At 43.3% G+C, this 11,633-nt stretch overlaps 1 protein-coding gene across 1 annotated transcript; it reads right to left on the bottom strand.

Annotated features, from left to right (window-relative positions):
* Positions 1-256: 256 nt before the first annotated feature.
* On the bottom strand, positions 257-11,235 carry LOC308118030 (secretory carrier-associated membrane protein 1-like). Its single transcript, XM_080477233.1, has 9 exons — positions 10,983-11,235; positions 8,163-8,240; positions 6,543-6,650; positions 5,778-5,889; positions 5,142-5,270; positions 2,688-2,847; positions 2,481-2,582; positions 2,050-2,167; positions 257-1,947 (listed from the first exon to the last, which is right to left on the bottom strand). The coding sequence occupies exons 1-9, from the start codon at positions 11,037-11,039 to the stop codon at positions 1,798-1,800; spliced, it is 1,014 nt and encodes a 337-aa protein (XP_080333359.1). The 5' UTR covers positions 11,040-11,235; the 3' UTR covers positions 257-1,797.
* Positions 11,236-11,633: the final 398 nt, after the last annotated feature.

The raw sequence follows: 11,633 nt of genomic DNA, 5'->3' as shown, positions 1-11,633 counted from the left end.
AGACTTTAAAGGCCAAACTCCCTCTACGAAACACTTGTTCACAACAGCGAGGCTAAACTGGCTTTAACACGAGACTCAACAGTCAATCAGACACATTCGGACAGAAACCACTCTGCAGCTTGTTCAGGACGTAGAAGGAGAAAAAAAAGATGCATTTGACCAGTTCAAGAGGTGAAATGCTTTGGGGAAGTTTCCAATCTGCTCATTTAAGCAAAAAGAAAGAAAGAAAAGAGTTGAAAGATTTTTTTTTTTTTTTAAAAGGAGTTCAGTACTTTTATTTTTTAACGTCTTGTATTGCAATCAGCTCATTTACATCTTTTGTTTTGAAAACCCAGGGGACAGCCAGACAGCGGAGGATAGGCTGGATAGGGTCTTTAACAATCTTAATTTAACCTCGTCACGTGAGTAAAAGTATCCTGAGTAAAAAGCTGAGGTAAATCTCCAGCACTGATAACAGCCAGAAACAAATTACTTTAACTGTATAAACATGCATCTGCATATACAGATAATAGTGTATCTCTTTGTGGTTTAGTGACTTTCAATAATGTGACTCTGAGGAAAAGACACAAGAAGGCAGACTTAGTGTGAAAACTCGGCTGGTGCGCACGTGGAAATAGGAGCAAACCATCTTTGTTAATGAGGCCACGAAGAGAAAATATCCCGCCATTGACAAAAACAAATAACCAGATTTTCAAGTGCAACTTGTTGTGAGTTAACATTAGATGTGTAGATTAAATAGGCAAAGGTTTTCAAGCAAATTTGTGCCAACACTCCATTCAAAATCTTTCTTTTTTTTTTTTTTTGTGTATCAGACAATGTTGTAGGAGAGAAGACTGAGATTTATGGTCAGCTTACGTCAGTTTGTCCAAATTAAATCCACTTCGTGCATTTTTAGAAAAAAAATCGGATAAAAAACTGATTCGATCCATCCATAGCTTGAGACTTTTTTTTTATTTTTTTTTTTAAAACCAAAGATCAAACTGTCCCATAATGTTCGAACATTTCCATGGAACAAGGCCACTCTGAAATCAAAGATTTAAATAAGCCATTAAATATTTGTTGGTTGTATGTGTGATATTTTGTTCTGGGCTTCTACAGTCTCCATTGATTGTTTGTTACTTAAAAATAGATTTTGTGTGAAGCATCCTTTCAAAGAAGTGAAAAGTTTGCACTTTTTGAAAACCCAATTCTGAGCAAAGCAAAGCAAAAAAAAAAAAAAAAAAAAAAGAAGTTAGAAGGCAAGGAGGCGGTGAAGTGGAATGCACAGCATTCATCTTTAGCAATACAACGTTCCTCCACCAGGGGGCAGTAGTGTTAAGTTATGCACTCCAGCTACATGTGCATGAACTGAAAGTCGACTTCCATTTCACCGGTAATAAATTAAGATTATAATAAGAAGTGGGGATCAGGCTGAGAGATCAAATGAAGGCTTAGATGCAGAAGACTTCACTGGTGTGGGGATGCACAGAAACGCCTCACCTGGTTTATAGAGCGAGAGACGACCAGTTCAGCTATGTTACAATCTGTCAGCGGTAGACAGGCAGGCCACAAGGCGGCAACAACATTTAGAAAACAAAAAACAAAAAGGCACACATTCATGGACTTGGCCAAACACACATGCACACAAACACAGAAAGTAAAACTGAGCACGCTGGTTGAGAGGCAGAGCGACCAACTGTGTGAATGTCCCAGATCAGCCTTCAAACTTCGTCAGAAGATCGCTCCCGTGTTCAAAGATGATGTTGAGATGGACGGAGGGAGGGAGGGAGGGAGAAAGGACGGACCTCCCCGGCCCCATCAGATCTGCTCTTTGAAGGATTCCTGTGCGGCCCTGGAGGCGGCGTTCGCAGCCGCCGTCTGGACCGTCTTGTTGGACATGACGCCGCTGGCGAACTCGTGCTGGGCCTTCTCGAAACTGGCGCCTGTGGTGCGGTACATGCCGTGGACCTGAGGTGGGGGGAAAAAAAACAACGAGGAGAAAAGTTGTCACAAGCCGCGAGAGGCCTCCTTGTTTGAACCGTTTCCCCGATTTAGAACGCACGCGGCTACCTTTTTGAACATGACGAGGGACATGACGGCCAGCGAGGTGAAGAGGGCAGCGATCAGGAGCATGATGATGCCCACCGGGACGCTCTTGTTCAGCCCGGTCAAAGCCGAGATCCACCCGCTGAGGACGAGGAAATGATTGAAAAAGCAACACAAAAAGTCTCGTCTTGACAACCTGAACCACAGTGGACATTTCTTTATCCGTCAGAATCCTTCAGACGAACTCTGCAGCAAACGACCTGCTGCAGACAGTTCTAAAGGCAAACATCCAACTTAGAGGATAGAAAAGGGTTTGGATTAGCGGCGTTTTGAATAAAGTCCTAAATGTATTAATCTTTGACCTTAATCACTTTCATTGCTTCCACATCAATTGACAATTTACCTTAATGGAATATTTTGTTCCCTGTGATTTCAATACTAAAAGAAAGTCTCACCTGGCTCCCCAACCGGAGATGCCGATACACTGAATGACGTAGACGCCAAACTGGCAGATGTAGACGAAGAAGAAAATGAAAAATCGGAATGAACTGTCGCTCCTGCGCAAGAACAAACAAGCAGAAACGTCAGGACGGGCGTTTTTTTTTTCTTGCGACGTGTGAAAACAAATGATAATTTATTTTTTTATGATTTGTGCCGTTTACCGGAAGGCCCCGTAAAGCGGTCGGTACCAGCAGACGAAGGAGCACGGCGTGAAGAGCAGCAGCCAGAGGATGGACAGGCCGAAGTCCACGCCGCGGCTGGCGTCCACGATGAACCAGGCCAGGCAGCCGATCAGGTTCGCCATCAGCGTCCCGGCGTGGACTGAGGAGGAAACGATGCAGCAGAGCGGTGAGTAACTGCAGTCTGAACTGAAGGAGGAAAATGTGGAACTGTCAACAACTTGTTGGAAGTTAATATCTGAATAAATTCAGAGGCTCTCGAGTCGGCCGGCAGCAGCAGCAGACAGGACGTCCAAAGATGAGCCACCGTTTGTTTACGGCCGGTGATTCATTAAAAGGATTGTAGATACAGTCTAACAGAATTACTTTCAGTTAGTTTAGGATTAATGAGGCGCTCCTCCCCCAGTAAACAAGACGCCGAGTAAAACAGTAACAGAGATCTGCGTCAACTGAAGCTACAAATAATGCTCATTCTAAAGGAGATATTTGTAAATAAACAATATGATAGTAGTAATCAGAAGTCATCGGGAGCTTTAAAAAGTTCATTAGTTATGATTAATATCTCTTCCGGATCATCTCAGGCTATTTAGACGTTGCCTTTATGCCTTTACGACTTGTTTAATGCAGCTCATCACACTCACAATCATTGACTTTTTCATTCCTTCTAACCCGCTGGAGTTTTCCTACTGCTGTACAGTTTTGTCCCTCAATCTCAGACTAAAGTTCAAGATGTCGTCTTTGGTTGAATCTGTGGTTGAGACGTACAAGTGAGTCAACAATGCGACCGCTCCGAGGAGCCACGGCTACTATCTACTTAGAGGAACGCAGCAGAAAGGAACACCAAGCAACAACAGCACTCCACCAAAACGTCCTTTTGCGTCCTTGAGCGAAAATGAAATGACGAAGCGCGTTCTGCATCGAGTTCTCTCTGTGCAGAACGCTACAGGAACAAAGGCTCCATTGTCTGAAAACACCGTAACGTCACACGGCCTGGAGGAGACGTTTCCTGAGAAAACAAGCGTTACTTTCTGGTTAAAACAGAAAAAAAAATGCTTCTTCTCCCCGCAACCCCTCCTGGTGGTGAAATCACACTTGCGGTACAGTGAACGGGCTGGACAGGAATCCAGGAGCCACATGACAAACGCATGGCGTGCAGTCATGTGGCTCCGCGCAGCGCCTGGGTCAGATGATTGTGTAAAGGTTGCAGACTTCAGAGGGCCGGAGCCTTCAGATTAATGTTTAAGGAAAACAAAGAAAGTCTACTCTGTTGCCTCCTTCTTAAGCAAAGTAGAGCTCTCTCTCTCTCTCTCTCGCTCTCTCTCCACACACTGATGTCAGATTTCACCGCGCAGTGTAAAATCCCTCCGGTCTGACCCGAACACCACAATGACTCCGTCAGGGGCCACGAGAACAAACGGTACCGACGATGAATTATTAAAACGTCCTGCGCCGAGTTGCACGTTGAAATATTAAGCGTCTGCGTTTCCTGCACTTCCAATCCCGGATTGGACTTGGCAGGACACGGAGGACTGCTGCACGCCGCTTCAACCGTGACACCAGCCGGCAGCGTCAGGAGGAACTCCTCATAAAACATCCAGGACTCTCTTTCATAACGAATTGGGATTATTATTTTTAGCAGCTAATTGATTGAGATGAGTGTTTTTAATCCTGCGTTGTAAAGCAATGCATTACACCAGAGGTTGTTTATGTGTCCAGGGAGGTGTGATGAGCTGCATGAAACAAGTCAGAAAGGCTTTGGTTGCAGGGCTGCGTTTACGCACTAAAGTGAGCCATTTATTAGAAATTTACAATAAACCTTCACGAGAATGGATATATTTTATTTTTTTAAGTAGTTCTGTTATATTTTCACAATAAAGGCATGGAAACAATCCATAAGAACATGCCTGCAGAGAAACGCTCGCCATCATTAACTATTCAGCAGCAGGTCATTAAAAAGCAGCTCAGCTTCGAGGCATTTAAACAAAGTGTCTGAAGAGTAAAACCAACAGGACGACGCCCGAAAAGCTCAACGTGAAGAAGGCAGGGCTGCAGCTAATAATCCTTATATTGCTGAATTATCTATTAACAAATCTCTTAATTATATTTCAAGACTTGGATTAATATTTGTCGGTTGAAGAATAAACTGTACAATATTATTATTATTTTTTTTCCAGAAGTGATGAGTGAACTAAACTTTTTTTAAAGACGTCTAAATAGCATTTCGGACGTATTTGGAAGTACTGCAAAGTTGCCAGTTATCTCGACGTTATGAAAGACGGGGCGGAGAAGTTGAAATATTATTTTGAATAAAGGAATTTAATAAAAAAAGTAGCGTTCAATATCTCATTGCACTCTTTACTCCCTTCAACAAACACTGAGTCATTGTGATGGGAGCAGTGAAAACCAGTGTGGCATGGATTAAAGGGAAACACTCACACATCCAGAGGTAGTACATGATTTTGACCGTCTTCTGAAACTCTACGGGGATATCCACGGTGATGTCGTGGTAGAAACAGGGACCCACGGGGAACTGCTCCGGGAGGGGGGGCCAGTTGTTTTTCCTGCCTGGAGGAGGAGAATGAAGAATGTGAATCCACGCTTCATACGCTGCTCTCCTGCGCCAACGAGAGATCAGTTAAAAAAAAAAAACTTGCGTGCGACAAAAGATATAGATTCAGCAGCAGTTTGTCGAAAATGAATTGAGCGCGTCAGTCTGACCCTATCAGGACACTGAGGACGGAATCACACAAGTTCTATTCATACTGTTTCCAATTTCTTGACACTGCTATGACCACACACAGTGAAGAAAAGTCACTGTGCACAGGAGGCGCGTTACCATAGTAACACGCTGTTTTCTGCTCCTGGTATCTGTGGAGCAGCTGTGAAATCTCTGGTGTTCGTAACAATCCAATTTCACTACGAGAGCATGTCTCTACCATTGTTAAAAACTACAAAGGGAGTATATCCATTTGTTGAGTGAATCAACGTTTATCGATACAAAATGGCACAGAATATTCAAAACAGAATCCGTTAAAACGTGATTATGTCTTCGTGTTGTCGTCTCCCGCTGACCTCCTGAAGCGCTGAGCGACTGCATCTCCCGCTCCCGACGGTCCAGCTCTGCGGCCTTCTTCTCCAGCTCCTCCTGCCTCTTCAGCAGCTCAGTGGCTGCTCGCGTCTGCTCCTGCAAAACACAACCACAGCCAATGTCATCACCGTGGTCCGAGTACAGCTTTGCCGACTTTTGAAATATATATTCAGCTCAAGAGAAAATGTGTTTTTTTTTTTTGTTTTTTTTTGCTTTTGGTATAAATCCAATTGTGCGGCGGCGGCAGCAGGAGGGGGACAGACATCATAACAACGTGTTCCCAGGAGTCCGTCTCACAAACGAGATGCCGCATCACAAGTTATTTCCTCCACCGGCCGCGATTTCTCTCCCGACGCCGGCGAGCTCGGCGAGAGAGAATTTCCACATGGCCACCTCCTGCGGGGCCGCTCTTCGGTGCTCAGCCTCCGTGTGAAACCAGCTGTCGTGTTAATACATTTTCTGCCGTCGTTACGCCGCCCGGAGCCTCTGCTGGCGATGCTGGGAGAAACCTCGAGGTGCAAAAAGGCCCGGCCCGCATGCTTATACACACGCGAAGATACAGCAACGCCGTCTTGTCCCTCTGCTTTGTTTCACCCGCTGCTATCGTTCACTCGCAGCGTCTCATTTCAGTTCAAGTGTCTTTGTCCTGATTGCTCACGTTGGCGTTCTTCTTCCCCACGAGCACAAAGTCGTGAAAACGGGGCGGTTTATTGGCCGCAGGGGCCCCCCCGGGCTGAGGCGAGTCGTACCTGAGGCTGAGCGTGCGAGTAGGCCGGGGGCTCCTCGGTGGGTTTCATGATGGCGGGTTGTATGTTGGTGGCAGCGCCTCCGGCCTTGGGCGCCATCCCCGCCGGCATCTGTGAAGGAAGCGCCAGAGAGCTTGATAGGTGACCGCACGAACGACACAACATTATCGCCATTGTAAAAGACTGAACTGCAACAGCGGGGCAGAAGTCTTAGGCACAAAAAAATAAATAAAAATGAAGGGAAAACGACATAAAATGACACGTGAACAACCGCTGTGCTTCTGAATAACGGCAGGTGGGATCTGCAAATGCCACATACATTTTTTTTTCCAAAGGAAAACAAAAAGTTGCGCTTGATTAAATTTGGGTGGAATAATAGAAAGAGCATCGTTAAATTCTAATCTGAAAGTACAGTAACCATGGCAACACTCAATGACACGGTTGCATATTTAACTACTATTCAGGAGGATGTCTTTAGCCCAGCATAACTTTGCTCTTTTAAATATCTAAGAAATTAGGAACATTAGAAAAGAGTGTACAGTAAAAATATGACTCCTTTACAATTATAGAACGGAATTTATTATAACTTGGTGCAACGGGACACGCGCACACAAAGCTGACGAAACCTAATCCAGCTTGAAAGTCTGCAGGAAACGTTTAAAGAAGATTTCAATGTGTTGATACTTTCTAGAAAAAGGCAGTGGAAACAAGGGAGGCGGCGTCTACGTGGGTTCTTATCCTCCAGCTTGAGTGATTCGGCTTTTATAGCCTCTGGCCTTCAATCTGTTTGAGAAATAATTCATTAATTAAGCATCTTTGTAATGAACTGGCAGTTTAATTCAAACCCATCTGTTTAAAACCAACAGCAGAGGGTAACTCTGCAAAGTTCTCATTGGATTATTATAGTGTGAATTGTATATATACTTTGTTTTTCCATTTGAGTTCCTACTATTGACATTTAATCAGAATTGAATGTAGCAAAAAAAGTGATTAACTGTTTTTTTTCTTTCGCTTTTATGTTCTGGGCCTTGAAAAAAGTAAGACCCAAGAGATAGTTTGCATTTACAGAAGTAGAAAATAAAATGTTATTCACATTATTATGCAACGAGTTAAACCGTGAGATAAAGAGCAAAAACAATTATCTTGGAGACAAACGGTAAAAATACGACAAAGTCTAAATGCTGATCCTGCGTCTACTGTCCTGGATCCATGCAGATTGTCGCAAACGTGATCCGATTCAACTTGAAAACTGCTTAGTGAGCCAGACGATGAGAATTTGTTCATTCAAGTAAGCTGCACCAACCTGTCCGACACTGTGGGCCACAAATACTGTGAGCACCCAAACTAATTAAAAAAAACAAACCCCAAAATAAAACAGGAGGGAACTGTTGTAGTAACCCGAGTCACGGAAGCTGATCAGAGATGAGACGGCGTGTACGAGTATGACAAGTCTGACAAAAGACTGGAGGCTTCCCTTCTAATTATCCATCTGTGCTTCGATGAAGATATAAAAAATAATGTGATTGAGTGAAACATTAAGTTCCCTTCAGGTGAAAAGCTTCCCTTAAACGTCGACCTGCTTAATCTACGAGTAGTGAAAGTGTAAAACGTCTGGAAACTCACCGACTTGACCTCCGTGAAGGGATTATACTCCTCTAAGCCCGGAGGGGCCGCGGGTCTCACTTGTGTCACTGACGGATCCTGAAACAAAAACAGCAACAGCCTGAGATAAGAGAGCTTCAAGTTTAACTTCGCTCCTGTGAAGTAATACTAATTATGTTTTGTTGCCAGAACAGGCGTCTCCGTCATGTCTTGTGTCTGCATTTCAGCCGAGGACGGCTGCAGAAGTGTCGTGGCTCGTACGAGCGTGAAAAGCCTCCATTAATCCGCCAGATTGAGACCAAACCACTCTTTATTAAACCCAAAAAAAAAAAAGCCAACAACCCAGCAACAGGCCTATAATTCAATAGCGGCAAAGACGGGATGATTCCAATAATTTCCACAGGAAGGCGGCTATAAATAATCTAGCTCCTGGGCATTAGCAGGCAACGGGGGGGGGGGGGGGGGGGGTAGTTGGAAGACTTTTGGCAGAGGAAGACAAAAAAAAAACAGTGTCTTCTTTTATTTCTAAGTGCCGCTGAAGCTTTGAGACAAAAGGTTGCAGCAAGGAGACAACAACACATTTGAACAAACACTTTCAGACTTTTATAGGCAGAAAGCGTCACAAGAAAGTAAATAAGCAATAAAAATAAAATAAAAAACCGTATCCACTCGTGAGCTCACCATCAGCTGGCGTCACCGGTTTCATTCAAACTGCTCGTCAAGATCAACATCCGATCTGCATATTCCTCAAGTGCTGCCCGGGACCCCGGCCTCGGCGCCGTCCTCTCCTCGACTCTTAAATTTCTAGGAGCATCTCCCCTTCTACTGCCGCACACTTGTCACCAGACCGGGGTCATGAATATTTCAGCGGACAGTAACGGTTTAAAGTTTAATCCCGCTCCGAGTGCCACAGCCAAACAAACGCATGCATATTCACACAAGGACTCATTGCGAACCGCATCTACATAAAAAAATAAAATAAAAAATACTACAGATGATTGCACTTGTTGCACGTCATGAACACAAGTTTTGGTTACATATTAAGCCAAACTTTGTGGCATTGGTCAGTTCCTCCTCTTCCTCTTTTCAGCCACGCTCCACAGCGGATCTTGTGATTTGCACGTTCACAATTTTTTTTCAATGTTTTTTTTAACGCTGGATGCTTTTCCTGATGAAACCAGAGCTGTTGGGTCCTACATTACTGACCAACTGACATCAATCAAACCAGATAAGTGCGTTTTCAAAACCTCTGCCCTGACATTCTGTATCACTTCCTAGAAACACTGTATATTTGAATTGTTAACCTACAAAGAACAAGCTTCATCTGCCTGCCACACCTTAGTATACCTCCTCTCTTTCACTATCACAACATGGCCCAAACGCCCAGATGAAACAAAGTCTTACTAGTAAGAAACCAGTTTGGGCAGTCCAACATTTACATTGTCTTTGACGTGCCAGTGAAGCACGTGCAGGATTATTAACGCCACATTTCAATACTATAAAGACCAGACTGAGTCTGTTGCTACCTCATTCCCTAATCTGATTAACCCACAGCCATTCACAGTGTGATGTCTGCACTCCATCACAAGAGTTTTTAATTAAACAACACGGGAGCCTAATTTTGGCAAGTAGCACACATCCTGCAAAAAATGGGGACAAAACTCGAGCGGGCAATCTGAGACATGACTGGAAGTGATGAAGACGAGCAGGAAAAGGAGCCAGCGGAGCGCCGGGCACCACATGTCGCCATATGATTTCATCAACTATTGACGAATAGCTGAGAGATTCCAACCAGGCTCCGGCCGACCTCGGGCGACGGGAAAGAAACGGCAGGAAAAAAATTAAATAAAAAAAAAAATGGCAGGACAAGCAAGAGTTCACTAGTCATGTCAGTATGTTAATGAGGCTGCGTGAATGATTCGCTCATCCTGAGTCTGTACGGCCACACTGAGCCATAAGCATCTCACCAAGTTTCTGCAAGAAAGTTCAAGCAACAATAATCTGTATTTTCTCACCAAAATGGCTATTATAAAAAAAAAAAAAAACTCTTGATCTTTCAGTTTAATCACTTACAGATGAAACATCAGAAAATGTGCTGAAAAAAATCAGGACTATTTAGATCTGTTTTTCAAAAAACATTTTTAACCCTGACATGACTTGAACCATTAATTCTGAAGTAGCATGAAAACAGTACAACTACAATTGAAAAAAGTTATATTTAAAAGACATGCATTTCTCTCATTTTAACATGTAAAGGACATTTGGACCCTAATTTATGCACATTTTAAGGCAGAAATGTGAATAATTTCCTGCTAAAAACATTTCATTTTTTTTCCATAATGCACGTGCCATTAAATAGAATCTGCTGTCATTTGCTACCATCTAAATAATTAAATTAACATTTTCCTGCACAATTAAATACATCAGGGCTACAAACATGCAGCAAAATGTTGCTGCAACCAGGTGCGTCACGAAATAATTAAATATTAACGATTTAGAAAAATCTCATGAGGCGAATCAACACTGGCCTAATAAAGAAAGTCGATCCCTTTAAGTAAAAGGAACAGAGAGGAAAATAGGGAAGTTTTAATCAATCTACTGCAGATGACTATGTTATTATCAAGAAGGCTAACACAACTTTTTTGTACTGTTCCACACAAACTGTGCCAACTTAACGTGAGAGTGCTTATAAACACGTCCAATCAGTTGAAGGGTTAGCAGTTTGTATCCACGCAGCCCGGTGACAGCACCTCCACCGGGACTGAGCATTTCCAGACTTTTCTGGACACTTGGTGTGGGGAAATAAAGCTAATGTGGCTAACTTAGCAAAGCTAACGTTACCTGAAACGGGTGGCTTAAGTCCGGCTCCGCGAACGGGTTGCTGTCGAAATCTGACATTCTCCTGACAGGACGGCTCGAGATGATTCCGTTAAATGCGTGTCAAGAGAGATAAATATTATTAAACTTTTAGCGAGGGCACTTAAAAGACGAAGAAAGCGCCGGAGTAGCTGACACTGTCGGAGGTGAAGTCAGTTGTTGACTGTTCGGAGATAGTATCCGGGAGGTGATTGGACACCAACAGCAGATTCACTGTGACGTGACGTGAAGTGAGGCGGAAGTGAAGGCTACGTCACGTCCTGCGGTTACAGTTAAAGAGAAACGAAATTTTGGACTGATAAAATTGTAGACATGGTTGTAATCTTCTGTTGCAGGGCTGCCGAACTCATTTTAGTTCATGGGCCTCAGACAGCTCTATTTGATCTTCAATGAATCAACAAAATATGGGCATGATTATCTAAACTTTTCAACTTTGTGCAACACCTTTTCATATTGTGATTTCTTAACTATTAATGTAAGTATATCCATGAGATGGGAATGAGTATCTCTCTGTATTTATTTTTTTTAAATTTGTTTTGGCATAGTAAGTCAAGATGACCCATTAGTCAATCCGTGTTTATTTTTGGCCAAATATCTCTTCCGAATGTATGTCTT

Source organism: Lipophrys pholis (genome assembly GCF_963383615.2).
Source record: "Lipophrys pholis genome assembly, chromosome: 12".
Lineage (NCBI taxonomy): Eukaryota > Metazoa > Chordata > Actinopteri > Blenniiformes > Blenniidae > Lipophrys > Lipophrys pholis.
This window is presented reverse-complemented; position numbering and strand designations above follow the sequence as displayed.

What these genes read in the sequence shown, in the direction of transcription:
- LOC308118030 (XM_080477233.1), bottom strand. Translation starts at nt 11,039, where the DNA reads ATGTCAGATTTCGACAGCAACCCGTTCGCGGAGCCGGACTTAAGCCAC. An exon ending in ACTTAAGCCACCCGTTTCAG is followed by an intron (nt 8,241 to 10,982) that starts GTAACGTTAGCT and finishes TTTTTGTTTCAG; the next exon opens with GATCCGTCAGTGACACAAGT. An exon ending in CATGTACTACCTCTGGATGT is followed by an intron (nt 2,848 to 5,141) that starts GTGAGTGTTTCC and finishes TTTCCTCCTCAG; the next exon opens with TCCACGCCGGGACGCTGATG.